At 31.2% G+C, this 15,770-nt stretch overlaps 3 protein-coding genes across 5 annotated transcripts in view; 1 reads left to right on the top strand and 2 right to left on the bottom strand.

Moving 5' to 3' along the window:
* Positions 1 to 2,068: 2,068 nt before the first annotated feature.
* Positions 2,069 to 5,355, bottom strand: LOC102611562 (nifU-like protein 2, chloroplastic). The gene is made up of 4 exons (XM_006494305.4): positions 5,075 to 5,355; positions 4,863 to 4,977; positions 4,140 to 4,450; positions 2,069 to 2,535 (listed from the first exon to the last, which is right to left on the bottom strand). The coding sequence occupies exons 1-4, from the start codon at positions 5,156 to 5,158 to the stop codon at positions 2,347 to 2,349; spliced, it is 699 nt and encodes a 232-aa protein (XP_006494368.2). The 5' UTR covers positions 5,159 to 5,355; the 3' UTR covers positions 2,069 to 2,346.
* Positions 5,356 to 8,809: 3,454 nt separating this feature from the next.
* Positions 8,810 to 10,297, bottom strand: LOC102611857 (WEB family protein At1g75720). The gene has a single exon (XM_006494306.4). The coding sequence runs from the start codon at positions 9,795 to 9,797 to the stop codon at positions 9,021 to 9,023; it is 777 nt and encodes a 258-aa protein (XP_006494369.2). The 5' UTR covers positions 9,798 to 10,297; the 3' UTR covers positions 8,810 to 9,020.
* Positions 10,298 to 11,905: 1,608 nt separating this feature from the next.
* The window catches only part of LOC102612145 (DExH-box ATP-dependent RNA helicase DExH7, chloroplastic), a 29,127-nt gene continuing 25,262 nt past the window's right edge, over positions 11,906 to 15,770 (top strand). For 2 of the 3 annotated variants that reach the window (XM_025093948.2, XM_006494307.4), the window contains exons 1-4: positions 11,906 to 12,329; positions 12,600 to 12,705; positions 12,830 to 13,020; positions 13,782 to 13,835. In XM_025093948.2, coding sequence (XP_024949716.2) covers positions 12,033 to 12,329; positions 12,600 to 12,705; positions 12,830 to 13,020; positions 13,782 to 13,835 — 648 coding nt within the window. In that variant the 5' untranslated portion in view covers positions 11,906 to 12,032. Of the gene's footprint in view, positions 12,330 to 12,599; positions 12,706 to 12,829; positions 13,021 to 13,781; positions 13,836 to 15,770 lie in introns of those variants that run through there. The other variant, XM_052441707.1, reaches the window with a different exon arrangement.

The following is a 15,770-nucleotide window of genomic DNA, read 5'->3' as shown; positions in this document are numbered from 1 at the left end:
TGTAATACACAACTAAACAAATCTACCATTATTTATGAATGGTAGTAGTTAATCGTAGTTTTCCTTTTTAACTCTTTGGACCATAAAACACACAACTTGAATAAAATCAATCTCTGTAGCGAATGGGCATTATATATCGGTTAAAGAAAATAATAATAGGTGGTTGTTGTTAAAATACGAAATATGTGGTAAAATAGAGAGAAATTTTAATAAATCCCATATGTTTTGACATATTTCCAATACACCTCCAATGTTATTGTATTGAAGGCCTCAACGAACCTCATAAATTTTGTGATGTTGTCATTTTTTTTTTTTTTTAAAATAGTTACAAAGGTAGTTTGGTCTTTGCACAAATGTGTGAATGCCAGTTAAGGATGTTGAAGGGTATTTTCAATTTTGTAACTCAATAAAAATTATATCTATTAAATTATTTTTATTTAATAGATAGGGTGGGATTGGGTAGGTTATGATAAAAATAATACTAATCTTATGTTTGATAGTACAAGTGGGATTAGGATAAACAATTCTAAATCCTCCAGTTAGCGAAGTGAATAGTTAAAAAATCAATCTCAAGAGGACCCTTAGTATAGGAAAATTAAAGCTTGAACATTTATCCTAATCCTAGGCGTAGGATAAGAGAATCAAAACCAAAATCAAGGGAAAGTTTTTATTTATTTATTTATTTATTTCAATTCTTAGATTTACGCAATAAATTGATTTAATTTTATATTACTCTATATAACTTTTTACGTTTAGCTATTTTTAACATCTAATGCAAAATATTAAATCTTTAAATAAAAAATATGAGTTTATGGGTAGCAAATTTACTTTTTAATTATTTTAAGATAATTTTAATTAAATTAACATATAGAATGTATTAGTAAGATAATTGGATTAAATTAATATGTAAAATATATTAGTGACTTTCAAATCCGATGGCATACTAAACACAATACAAAATTATTTATAATTCAACTCTAAGTTACATCATATGCAACATAATATTATACGTAATTTACTTCTATCTTATTTTATCTTATTCCATTTTATCCTATCTTATTTTGCATGCCAATCAAGCCCTATAAAAGTATATAAAAGGAGCTGACATTGGCTTGAAACTTTTGACTGAATATCTCTTGCATATTCAACTATCCTTGTTCTCTAATAAATATATATTTTTTTTTATATTTTAATCTGAGAAATTTTAATTGATAGAAAACATCCTTTATGTATTTAATATCTATATCCTTTTGTGAAAGGATTTGTTTATTTTGTTTTATTATTTTTTTGGCCTTCTCGCAATATTTCTAAACTGATGCAAAATGAAAAAAAAAAAAAAAAGGATTTGGAATACTCAAATTAATGGTGAGTTTAGTTCCTAAAATCAAAATGAGCATGAATTAGAATAAACTAAACTGAAAATAAGGAATGAAAATGAAAATAAGTTGTTTCCTTGATCTACATGAATCAAAATTAAAATAAACTATATTACCATTTATGTACTTACTTTATCTTGAAATTGGAATAAATTGTTGTTGCAAGTTCCTAAAATGCATTAGTTATATTAATCTAGTTGCTCCCTAACAAAATAAAGAGTGAATATTTTTTAATATATATATACTATTACAATTATTTTTGTTTTATTAAATAAAAAAATAATTATGATTATCATTAATAATAATAATAATAATTACAACAGTTACCATTATTATTATTATTATTATTATTATTACAACAGAAATAATGAAAATATTATTGTAATAATAATAATTATTGTTATTATCATAATTGCTACTGTAATTATAATTATAGTTAGTAACAGTAATATTATGATTATTATTATTATTATTATTATTATTATTTTGACGAAAATAGTAGTAGTAATAATAATAATTATTAATACTATTACTATTATTGCTATTATGATTATAATTATAAATACTATTAATACATTATTATTATTATTATTATCATCATCATCATCATCATCATCATCATCATCATCATATTATCGTTCTCATTCCTTAATCCAAGAAATAGACACAAAATAAAAGCCATCACTGGAGGCTTTCTCAAAGTACTTGGTATAAAGCTCTAATATATGATCATGTAAATTGTATTTCAAAATAATAATCATAATAAATTGTGTATTATAAATTTTATTAAACTAGCTATTTTTTGGGATCACAATTCGATGGCATCCAAAAAAATTTTACACTGTACAAAGTGTTACTACTCCTATAGATATCGACATTACAGAAGTTGAACTGCTGCAATGGCTGGGATTTTTTCACGCAACTTTTGGGTAACAGCCACACGAATAGTCATGACCCCAGCTGCTCGACATTACAGAAGTTGAACTGCTGCAATGGCTGGGATTTTTTCACGCAACTTTTGGGTAACAGCCACACGAACAGTCATGACTCCAGCTGCCGGACCCGTAATTCGAACTTTAACTATTGGCTCATCAATTGTCACAAGTTCAAGTGATCCACCTGCTGCCCCAACAAGATAGGGCCTGATTTCCTCAAGTACCTGAGATAATTAAAAATTATTAGATTAGCAAAAAAACAAGGTAAAGCAGCATAATCCGAATATCCCCATCATGTTTACCCAAAAGCTAAAAGTAGGCAATTTTCAAATTTAGATGCTTAATTGAGAAGTTCAAGACAAATTTATCATGCCAATTGTAATTATCAAGGATTGACACAATAATAATCCTCAGTTCCATTTTATGCATTGAGAACTCAATATTATATGGCAACAACATCAGATGAAGAGCTAAAATTATTCATCAATGTACTAGATTTTTCCATCCAAAAACTTCTCCTCATCCACAACAGCTAACCATGAAAAGAATGCATCTCAACAATCCAAGTATACCGACCCTTCATGGGGAAAAGCAACACAACCAATCTTTTCTGCCTCTATTGATTTTGAAGTTGGTAAAACATATATATAACATGTTGCTACAAAATTAGCCTGCAAAGTTGAAAGATTATATGATCCATGTATGTACCCCATTGAAGTCGTATAGCGGTTGAAAGTTGGCACATACACCCAATGAATCACCAAAATCTAGTACACAGACATGGTGCAAGATAACTATCTGTCTGGTAATACTTTCCTTTTTTAGGCGTAGATTTGTCCACTAGTTATGGTAACTTGGTTCTAAGATCCTAACTTGCCCATAAAATTTAAACATGTAGAAGTTCATTCTATATGTCTTGTTTCATAAACCGATAGGCTGGGCCCAACCTATCTTTCCATTAACTATCCATCATGCATAATTCAAACTTCATACCAGCCAAAATTTAGTGTTGTGGAAGAAGAAATTATTGCAACATACAAAAATGGCCCAGCAATACGAGACAAAAAGAAGACAACCTTTCCCAATAAATTTTAAACATGAACAAGAACTGAAGTGAGCTAATATTGGCAAACGAATACAACCTAGACTGCAAATCAATATTTGTCCCTGTACTAGAGATGTTTTAGAAAGGGCAGCAGTTGAATAAATACCATAGATTGGAAAGTGGATCATGGCAATAACAACGATTTTAAAAAATAAATAAAGATGGTTTTGAAAGAAAAACTGGTTTTTAACATCAATCCCTTATTTCGTACATGGATGGATGTGGATTCGAAAGATTAGGAAAAAGGTTTTATCCCAGAGTCAATGCCTAGGGATTTTCAGACAATGGTTTACTCTCTCTCTCTACTCCCCTTTTATACCGGTAAAATCTTTCTAGATCGTAAAAGCACCATCCAAGCTATTTCCACTAGGGGACTCCAACTGGATTTTCAAGTCCTCAAAATTCCATGACCCAAGACCTACATCCTCAATTTAGTCCTTTATAATATTTTTTCCACAACACCACTCAATTTCTTTTATTTGTTTGTTTCAAGGATAATAAAGACCTGCTAGCAAATCCTTCACCACATAAGATTTTTTTGCTCATTCTTTCTATTTTCTCTTCTTGGAATGATAACTATTGATAAACAGAAAGCTGAATTTTTTCATTGCAATCACCATAAAGCAAAACTATCACAAATACCATCTAACTTAAGAGGTACTTTTGTGCAAAAGGAAATGCCATAAACAGAGCAATCATTACCATAGGATGCAAAGAAATTACCTTCTCTATATTTTCTTCATTCAGCTCAAGCCCAGTTTCTTCATCTGCTACCGATTCCACTGCAACTATCTCGGGGATCTTCTCCATTAAGCGACGCTCAATACCCATCTTCATCGTCATAACAGAACTGGGGCAAGACCCACATGCTCCCTGTAGCTTCAATCGTACAACATTGCCATCAATCTCATGTAATGCCACATTTCCCCCATCTGATATAAGATATGGTCGAATTTCATCCAATACACTTTCAATATTCTCAGCAGTTAAAGGTAACTCAATAGCTGAATCAGGAGTAGCCACAGCCTTTATGACTGCATGATATTAAGAAAGAAGGAGTGGTTATAACTTAAGCAAAAATATCGCTTCACAAAACTGCTAATAAATAAGATAAAAAATAAAGTGCTCTGGAAAAAGTGCTTCTAATAAAATCCCCTAAAATGCTTCATGAAATAGCACTTCAAAGGTACTCTAAATGAACCTTCTAAATAAAGCACTTATGAACTGCTTCTCCCAAAAGCAATAAGCGGCTTTTCAATCTCAAAAAGCACTTTATATCTATTTCAAACAAACCACATAAAAAATGATCCTGACTATATGGAAGTGCAAAACAATTAGTTAAACAGTTCAGTTTTAACAACATACAAGGTCAAAATTTTCATCTATTTGCGCCGATCAAATTCAATTAAAAAAAAATTGAATAAATATTCAACCAACGAAACTAACCGTTCCTTCGCGCGGCCCCACGCTTCCGAATCAGCAGTAACCGACACGAGCTGTGACACACCGGATTCCGCCACCTCGTAAGCGAAACTCGTTCTCCAAAGAAACTTTTAGTACTCTGCGCGAAAGAAATATTGAATTTTTTAAAAAGTTAAATTAAACACTAATTGACTCAATAGAAAATAAAAAAAAAACTAAAAAAAAGAAATTGGAACCTTAGAGGCAGGACGCGAACAAGAAGGAGGGTCTAGGGTTTGGTGAGGGCGACTGTAAGATGGGTTCAACACAACGCCTTGCATCTTTCTCTTTGTATTTCTTCGGGTGTATACTTTTTTTTTTTTTTCCTTTCAGGGGATTCGATTTGATAAAAATTGATGGTTTAACGATTAATTGAATCGATCTGTGTTCCTGTTTTATTTTGCTTTCGTTACGCGTGGTCGCGGGCGGTTGGCGCAGTCTTTGTTTTTTTTTTTTTTTTTTGTGCGCTTTGTGATTAGTTGCTGGAATATGTGAACGAATGCGTTTTGTCTCGGCGCAGCAACTGAGCCGATGATGCATGCATATCGGGTGTTTCCGCGTTTGACAAATGGCAAGTTGGAGAAAAATATGGAAATTTACGGAAATGGCCCAATAATTTGAGCAATTGACAAAAGGAGCTGGCTAAGTTACAGATTCAGTAACTTACAGATCCAGCTTAGCCAGCTCCTAATTGGATGCATTTGGATGGTTTCTCTCTCTCCTCAGGACACATGTGCACTTCTCCTTGGGTGTGTTTGTTACAGATTCTGTAACATAGCAACCTCCCAAACAAAAATATTCCTATTCAAATTTGGGAGCCTCTAAGTTACAATAATTGTACCATACATCTTTCATGTGAACCACACAAAATTGTAGAACCCACAATTTGTGTGGTTTACATGAGAGATGTATGTTACAATTATTGTAACTTAGCATTTGCCTTCAAATTTTCCATGCTTTAGTTGCAGTCGAACTAGGTGGGCGGTGGGCCTTTAGTTCGGTTTTGACCAAACTCAATAGAAATGTACCAGCTTGGTTTGGCTAGACAGAACTGAATACTCGGTTCAATGTTAAAATAAAAAAAAATTATATATATATATATATATACACACACACACAATAATATTTTTAATTAGCTTTTTGTTTTCATAAAACATGAATGATTAGTGATTATAATTGAATTGGACTAAAAAAATAATCAAATTTAGGTGAAAAGTATAAAAATTTGGCTAATATAAAAAAAATGTTAAATTTTATGAATCAAATTATATAAAACCGAACCGAACCAAATCAAACCAAAACAACTTGGTTTGGTTTGATTTGGAATTTCAGTTCACAACTTCTTGAACTAATCGGATTCGATTGGGTTTGATTTTTGGGCAAAAACAGAACTGAGTCCGTTTATGTCCACCCCTAGCTAAAAGAGAATGTTGTATATGATCATGACCTCAAGAATGATGACTAGGAGGCTAAACTTGCAAATTAGATATTGTATAACTTACTTACTCCATCAATACAAATGCATTTTGGATGGTCAAATTTGGTAGGATTATTAGATGACTTGTTTTCGTGTCTATCTAGTCAGATTCGAGACTTAGAGTTTTTAATACAAATATCTATTTATGACAAGTAATTAAAATATGTTGACAGAGGTAATCCCTCAAAAATCAAATTCTAAAGAAGATGCAATAAAAGCATGTTAAAAAAATATGATTTCCATTTAAAAAAAAAATTGAAATTTTGTGATAGTTACTTAATGCTATGAACGACAATGAATTATCATGAATTTTCGATGTTAATATTACAAGATTATTTTGAATCTTGTCATGTACATAGTAAAATTTATTGCATCAATTGAGGTTTTTAGGATTTTAGTTGCACTAAAATTTTAAAAATCATCTGCCATATGTGCATTTATACTGATGTGTATGATAAATTATTTATCATAATGTTTACGATTACAATTTTACTCAACAAATGATTAAAATCAACATGGAATTCAATTCCCTTGAAGAAATACTACTGGTTAAATACTTATTATTACCTTTTTTTTTTCTTGGTTCTTTATAGGAACATCTATTTCATCTTGAGCAATTTGATAGAATCTCTAACCCGACTAGGAGAAGAAATTTAAGTTCTTGATATAGAAAATGGAATCTAAAGCATTGTTTTGGCATGAGGTTGGATAGCTATTGATCATAATTTTTATAGACAACGTATAATATCTCTATAATTTTTGTCAATATTGTTATTTAAAAGTTAAATTTATTGTATAGTAGTAAATTTTATTTCATAATTATATTTTTTCACTACAGCTCACCTCAATATTGGCCAAACAAGGCCTAACTAATTGCATGCATTTGCTTTGCAGTTTTAAATTTCAGGTCGCAATGGCACAAAAAAATAGTCTTTCATTAATCATATGAGGGAAAAAGAGCAAAACTTTCTATTGTTTGACTAAACTAATCAAAACCCCCTGATATTTTAAAATACATCCAAAACCCTGCCCTGAGTGTCTAAGGTTGCATTTGTTTTATTTATCTAAAATTTGAATAGGTTTGAATTTAGCTGAAGTCTGAATAAGTCTGAATGAAAATGTCTAAATGACATATTTATTTTTTCTTTTTCAACATTTGAAGAGAAAAAACCTAAAAGCTAGTAGTTTGACATAAATATCATTTTAAGTGGTGCATATATTTGTTCTTCACAATTTATAATTTTCACAAGTTGATTAGTTTGGTAACATAAAAAAAAATACTATCATTGTTGATTCATCACAATTGACATAATTTGATTTGTTCAATATTTCAGTTTAGTTAATGTTATCATGTGAATAAATTTTTAAAGTAATTAAAAAAAATAACTTCAAGAATAATACAAAAATATAAGGTTTATATATAATATTATAAATACTTGAACTGTTGAGGGGATTTTTGAGATTTGAAATTAAAATTTTCTATTTAGACTTCAGACATTAGATAAAAGTGGATTTTTTCTACTTTTTCTATTCAAATAAAATTGTCTAACAATAAGTGATAAGTTAAAAAAAAAACTTAAAATAAACAAATGTCTAAAAAAAAGTTAAATTCAGACTTTAGACTAAAAAATAAACAGCTCCTAACTTTTTATTGATCTTACCAGTTTAACTTTGGTGGCTGCTTGATATTAGATTAATTATTTAATTGCCATTTAGTTTTTAAATAAAATTTGGATTTTTCTCAATTAATTAAAATTTTTGATAATTCTTTTGCTTTTTCCCATATTTTTAAATTTAATTTTTTAATTAATTATGACTGAAAATTTTAATTAATTAAATAATTAAATGTATTCATATTCTTAATATTAAACAACCATCAAGAATAAGATGAAAAGATCAGTAAAAGAAAAAAATTGATCTAAACTAATCGAAATGACGAAATCCCCTAATGTTTTAAACCACATCCAAACCCCTGAGTGTCTAATTTTTTATTTTATTTTATTGATCTAACCATTTTACCTTTGGTGGTTGTTTGATGTTAGGTTAATTATTTAATTTTTTAACAATTCTTGAAATTTTTTTTAGAATAATTTAAATTTTTTTGACAATTCCTTTGCTTTTTCCCATATTTTAAATTTAATTTTTTAATTAATTAAGATTAAAAATTCAATTAATTAAATAATTCAATATCAAACAACTACCAAAAGTAAAATGATAAGATTATCAAATAATTTGACAGTCTTTGAGTATTAGATATATTTTAAAACGTTAGGAACATTTTAATTAGTTTAGCCAAGCGTCAGATGAGTTTCACTTTTTTTTTTCCATTACGGCATTGCATGACGACGACGACAAATTATGTATGCTAAGGCAAGAAGCATTTATTATGAAGGGGAAAAAAGTAGAAAATAATTAAAGCAAAATCATTCTGATTTTAACAAATTTGAATCCAGCATTTACACTCTTAATTTGAACACTGCAAAACTTTCAAATTAAACATTTGCGGAAGTACATTATAATTACTTAAAAGATCAGATACAAACAAGTCTCTTAATTAGTTTACACATATATATGATGATCACAAATTTAAATCAACTAAAGAACACCACAATGCATATATGTATATTGACAATAATAAAAACGGCACCGCATGGTACGTAAACTCCTCAATTGAAATAACTGTTTGGAGATGCTGCATAGAGAGGATTTTGAAGAGTAGCACTTGAAGCTTCTTTTTTCTTGAAGAAAAAGTCAGTCACAAGAGGAACAATTGGCTTCTTCTTCTTCTTCTTCACATAATTATCCATTATTCTCCTCTCTTTTTTATTACCTCCATAATTATAATATTTTCCATTTTCTCCAATATTTAAAATCTGAGCCAACGTCGACGAATTCTCCATCCTTATCATCAACTCTCTCTTCATCGTCATCATCTCCTCTTCTTCAGTAATCTCCTGCTTGTCAAAGCTCGACGGCGACATCGTCCTCACCCATGTTGCGGCCTTTTTGGCCGCAGCGGCCGCCTCGGCCTCGGCCATCTTTGACATGTTCTTGTGAAGCTCAGCGTTCAGAGTGGCCAAAGCAATCTCATTTTCTGATTCCTTCTCCTTTAACAACTTCAACTCCGTCTTTGTCTCCTCGAGCTCCGCCTCGAGCTTCTTCAACGTGCGGAAAAGCTCGAGCTCGTGTTCTTGCTCCGCATCATCATCGTCTTTGCTCGGGTTTTGTTGTGGACTTGGGGACGGTGATGGTGATGGATATTTCCATGCAGAAGATATAATCTCCTTGCTATGGTTTATGTTTGTGGAGTAGAATTCGCCCAAGAGGAGGCGCTCGCCGAAGATGGCGACGGCTTCTTTGACGGAGCGAAAAGGCCGCGAAGTGTCAACGTTGGAGCTGTAATCTTGATGAACTAGGGTTTGTTGTTGTTGTTGGGTATCCATTGGGGGTAGTGATGAGAAAGAAAGAATGTAGGAGAATGGAGTTGCACAAGAGAGAGGGAAATTATGATGACTAGGGTTTGTTTGATGGATATGGGTGTAAGGTTAGAGTTAGCTAGCTAGGGTTAGGGTTTCTTAGCTTCTACTACAAAAGATTATAGAGAGAGAATGGGAAGATTGTTGATTGAAGGCTAAGACAGGATCAAAGAGTTTGGAGATGATGATGAAGAAATGTCAACTAATGGATTGGTGGAGTGTCATCACGTGCTATGTATGCACTTGTCTCATGCAAGTAAGAAAAATTTATAGCTAATATTGTAGTGCGCTGATGTGGCAATTATTTTGGGTACTATAATTACTTATAGGGTGTTGTTAAGTTACGTGATAATGTAACTTACATTAATTCAAAATGTGTATTTAGTGACCTAAAAAGTAGTTTAGTTGGTTTTATTTTTAGGTTATTAATTACAATTTAATGGTTCATATAATGTAACTTAACAAGGTCCTTACTTATATATAATAGAAAACAAACATTTTAAAAACATTTTTCGTTACAAAAACTAAAAGAGAATAGATAGACACCTAATTATTTAGAAGTACTAAAAGGGAGTCCAGGACTTGGTGCTGATTTTATTTTACTATTGATGAAGGCAGATTCATTTATATTTTACCAAATATTCCATCCAATATCTCAATAAATATGAACGATAATCAATCATATTTTTCTTCTTTAACACTTTGAACAATGAAACAAACTTCATTAAAAAGTAAAAACACAACTTGGAATGAAGTGCGTTTATAACGTTATTCGTTACATATAAATATATAAGTTGAAGACACTAATGATTAGCTGCTAACACAGAAAATTATTATTATTATTATTATTATTATTATTATTATTATGGTAATAATTATTTTGATAATAATAATTACTATTATAATTTATAATCATTATAATTAATTATTAATATTATTATAATAAAATAGTAATAACTTTTTTAATATTAGTAATTATTATTATTGTTGTTGTTGTTGTTGTTGTTGTTATTATTAAATGAGATAAAAAGGAATTTTCAATTTTCATTAAGGGCACAAATGTCAATTTATTTCTCATTCTCATTTCACGTACTCTTTGGCATGAGATCCACATTTTCCTAATTTTGTAGGACCCACTCAAATTTTATTTCCATAGCCCCACTTTATTTTAAAAGTAAACAAGTTGATAAATCTCATTTCCGCATTTTAATTCCTATTCCCATTATTGAACGCACCATAAAATGTGCATGGTAAAAGAGGATTAGAGTGGTGTTCAGCAAGATTTAAATGATTGATTAATAAATGGATATGGGAATTTTATAAAATAAAAATGAATAATGATAGAGTTACAAATTTTTATATAAGCTTATTTCATATAAATTAATATAGATTAATTGGTTCGATTAAATACTTCTTGGGCCACATGAATTATTTTTATTATTTTATATTTTCATTTAACTAATAAATTTATGTCGCATCAATTTATGTAAAATAAGCTTGTACAACTATAAGAAATTGTAAGTCTATTGTCATTGTAAAACATACCATATAACATTTTTTGAGATATTATATTTTTATTACTTAATATTTTCTGATATTATATTTTTATTACTTAATATTTTCTGACATATCACAGCACCACTAAAATTTTCTGAAAATTATTTTTCCCACTTAATGTTTCAATCTTTACCATTTTACCACTAAATCATTAATTCTATTAATAACTTGCTGATGTCACATAGTATTTTTAGAAATTTCAATATATTTAATATTTTAGGAATTTTACAAGGTAATATTTATAATTTTATCAATTAATTATTTTAGATATATAAAATAGTTAATTGATAAAATAGTTATTTTTTATATATAATTTATTTTGTATGTTTTTAGTTTAGAAGGTTAAATTACTTTCATAAGTAAATATCTTTTCACTATAATTTTTGTTGAAAATTTTAATAAATTTAAAAATTGATGGCAAAATGATAAATGCTAAAATATTGAATGAGAAAAAATAATTGTGAAAACTTTGATAATAAAATGATTTGTAAGAAAAAATATCAGGAAAGCCTACACATCAGAAATATTTGAAAGAACGAGAAAAAGAAACGGTGCGTTTTACAACTGAAAGACAGAAGGCCAAGCGGAGTACAGGAGTGATCAGTGATCACCGAGAGAGAGAGAGAGATCGGTTGTCTCTCAGAAATGGCTCCCAAAAAGAAGCCACAAAAACAAGCCAACACTAATAACAAAAAGAAATCGAATTCGAATTCTTCAACTTCGTCGTCGGCCGGTCCAAGATTGCAAATTTCTGCGGAGAATGAAAACCGGCTGCGGCGGCTCCTGCTCAACACGGCCCGACCGGACCTACCGGCGGCTGCGCCGGCTCAAGGTAATCTCTCAAAAGCTCACAAGGCTAGGAAACTCAAAGCCGTATACGAGAAGCTTTCTTGTGAAGGGTTTGCTAATGATCAAATTGAACTCGCTCTCTCGTCTCTTAAGGTAATTTAAACATATTAAGTTCTATTTTATCTTTAAACCTACTATTCGATTAGGTTTCTAGGCAGTGGTATGTTTTTTTCATCCAATTGACTGTTGATAGTTTGATGCATTTGATTGAATATTTTTTTTTGTAAGAATATATTTTGGTGTCTTTTTGTAAGTAGTTTCTATTTAACTGTGATTCTTTTGTTTGCTATATCAATTTATCTATTGATTTTTTTTTATTTGACAAAAACTAAAATATATATTTTTTTCCCTTGTATTGAGTAGGATGATGCTACATTTGAGGATGCTCTTGACTGGTTATGCTTAAACTTGCCGGGGAATGAACTTCCTTTGAAATTCTCAAGTGGGACTTCTCAGCAAACAAACAGAGGTAATTTTTATTCTTGCTGAACATTGTGTTAGTATAATTTGGTTATGCTTTTTGTAGAAACTAAGTGTAAAACCATGGAAAAATTTTCTGTTTGTGTTAATCTTCCAGCTCTGATTTGCATTAGGAGCTTCTGTTGGCGTCTTATCGGTTGCCAGGGATGATTGGACTCCTTCTGCTGTCTCATCTACAAGTACTAATGAGGAAACACAAAACATTTCGGTAAGGATTAAGGTTCGTCAAGATGACAACAATCTAGGCTCACTCCAACGGTCCCAGGCAGATTGGATTCGACAATATATGGAACAGCAAGAAGAGGTCCATTCACATAATGTTTGGCTTTTTGTGTTTTTCACATTATAACAACCAACTTTGATGAATATAGCAAGTTTTAAACATTATTAGTTAATTTATTTGAATAAATATTTTTAATAGGCTTTTGGCCTGTATAGAAAGGCTTACGTCTTATGGAGATGTTGAGTGATGAACGTTTTTGGATAATTAGGATGGACGGGAAACAAAGAATATTTGAAGAGGAGACAAACGGTTTTAATCTTTTCTAGTGTCTATGGAAGAAAAAGATGATTTCCTTGGCCCTACAACACAACACTGCAGGAGTCTATTCTAGGAAACAAATAAGAGCTGACAAGACATGTGAAAAAGCATCTTTGTGTTCGTAATTTCCTTTTAGTATGTGAGCAATGACATCAATATTTCTAAGACCATGAAAACCACTATGCATATGTTTGAGAAATATTACATTGCTGAATTGCCTGTGTTATAGGACAAGGAAATTATACATGGACAAATCCTTAGGGTGTTGAATTTCAGATAATTTTTCTGGAAATATTTTGAATCTGAAGCTTGATACTGCTTTTTGGGAAAGAATTACTTCTTCATTTTCTTACCTTTCTGGTTTACTTGCCATTTTGGACGTACAAAATTAAGCAGTCAATTGTCATGTGCTGTTCAATGCTGATGATTAGGCTATGCGGGGACATTGTGGTCTTTTAATGTCTGTGAATATGTTTTAGGAGAAAATTGTTTATTGTTGTTGATGGTAGTTTCAATTTTTGCAGGATGAAGATGAAACTTGGGAAGATCATGCTACTGATAAGAGTTCCTCCAAGGAGGTTTGTTCACTATATATTGGAGATAATTATTTCCTATTGCACATATTTCACTTTATATTCAAATTGCTAGCTTATTAAGAGGATTTGGAAAATGAGTTGAGAACATTGAAGTTCAAATTTGAAAGACAAAAAGGCGAATTGTCTGTTAAATATCCATGGGATGGAAATGATTCGGTTTAATATGGATATTTTTAAGTGGTTATGTTGGTGATTTTTGTGCATTTTCACTGTTTGACATACTCAGGGAGGTGACCATTTCTTTAAAATCTGTTTCTAGGCTGGTGGTTAAATTAATTAGGCATCCCATATTAAACATACTCCACATGGTCATCAACAATGTGCATAGCATACATTTGCCTTTCTGGACCAAGGTGAAGACAGGTGATGCATGCCAATCTCTAAAAGCATGAAGAAGAAAGTGTTGAGCGGCTATTTACTATTGTCAAATGGATTGATAAATGCATTGAAGAATCAACCCTATGATCTTGATCCTTCTTCAATCTAATTGTTTGTTTTTTGGCTTCGGTGGTGGAATGGCTGAGTTTCAGACCAGTCATTCTTGTTAGTTGATGGTTTATCTGAGAGGAAAGAAATTCATGCATACAACCGAAACTCTATGTGCAAGGAAAATTAACTAGCCAAGGAAATCAAGTCAAAGGGTCATGCCTCTAATAGAAATGACATGACTATTTTTTGGTTACCATGGACTTTCAGTCCAACCTTATTTGGGTACTGTTGATTGAGCTTCAGCGTACATCAACCTTACCTGCCTTGACAGAAGAGTTGATTGGTTGCCTGTGATCTGCATTGAAGTTCAACTTTTTAATCCTATCCATGAGCGAAAGTCATCAAGCTCAATTCCACTTGGAAAGGGGGTCCGAAGATGGGACAAGTTCACCCATGCATGTGTAAAACATTATCTTGAAAAATGATTTTGCAAACTTACGTGGCTTGTCGGATATTGTATAACCAACCTTTTAATATCTGTAACTCTTAAGACGCTTCTGTGTAGAAAACTTGGTGACACAATTCTTGTGTTCATCTGTCAAACACTCATGTAAAATAGTTACATGAGAATGCATCTTCATGGTATTAGTAACATTTGGATGGCCCGATGATGTTTAGCATTTTTCACAGATTTCTTTGACTGATATTGTGTTTATCTTAGTAAGTTCTCAATTCTATGGAGAATTTACGGTGGTGACATAAATTCTTCTTGCTCAACCCCATGGAATGGGGTTGACTTCCTTCAACATGTCTTCAGTTCAGATGATGACGTGCCGGCATCTGTTAAATCGGCTAACCACGTTTTTCCTCAAAGCAATGCAACGTGGTTAATTATTTCATTTGCATGGTTTTTGCTTTCATGATAGCAGATTTACTATTAGTTGCTTGAACAAGGTGGTCACAATGAATGGTTTACCTACCATCTATAATCTTTGTTAAGAAGCTTCCACTGTGTGCTCTCTGAATTAGTTTGTGTTTCTAGCATACCTTGTTTTTCTGTGTTAAGACTATTCGCTTCTTCTTGAAGCTTGATCTGGCCTCCGGATGAACCATATAGCCCAGAGAAAGAATGCACCTGAATAGAAGAGCTTGCTGACCTATGAGTAAATGTTTAGCCATGAGACCACACTTCTTTCTTGGCATATACAGATAATAGGCAGGAGCAGAGATTGAAATATTGTGGAGCTACAAAAGCTGTTATTAAACCATTAGTATTGCGTGAAAACATTCCTTGTAGACTAGATGTTAATGCAAATAACAAAAACTCTGTTATATCCATTTATGTGTTCATTCAATGTACTCTATGGATAGACGTATAAACTTCATTTTTTTTTTTATATTTTAATTGACAAGAAAGAGGAATACAAAGAGATGAACATGGCAAAATAAGAAGTCATACTTTATAAACTGTATAGGTTTCATAATTTG

This window comes from Citrus sinensis, chromosome 5 (assembly GCF_022201045.2).
Source record: "Citrus sinensis cultivar Valencia sweet orange chromosome 5, DVS_A1.0, whole genome shotgun sequence".
NCBI classification, from domain to species: domain Eukaryota; kingdom Viridiplantae; phylum Streptophyta; class Magnoliopsida; order Sapindales; family Rutaceae; genus Citrus; species Citrus sinensis.
The sequence above is the reverse complement of the archived record's forward strand: the minus strand, read 5'-3'. Positions and strand labels throughout refer to the sequence as shown.

What these genes read in the sequence shown, in the direction of transcription:
- LOC102611857 (XM_006494306.4), bottom strand. Translation starts at nt 9,797, where the DNA reads ATGGATACCCAACAACAACAACAAACCCTAGTTCATCAAGATTACAGC.
- LOC102611562 (XM_006494305.4), bottom strand. Translation starts at nt 5,158, where the DNA reads ATGCAAGGCGTTGTGTTGAACCCATCTTACAGTCGCCCTCACCAAACC. An exon ending in GTTCGCGTCCTGCCTCTAAG is followed by an intron (nt 4,978 to 5,074) that starts GTTCCAATTTCT and finishes TCTTTCGCGCAG; the next exon opens with AGTACTAAAAGTTTCTTTGG. An exon ending in ATGAAGAAAATATAGAGAAG is followed by an intron (nt 2,536 to 4,139) that starts GTAATTTCTTTG and finishes TAATTATCTCAG; the next exon opens with GTACTTGAGGAAATCAGGCC.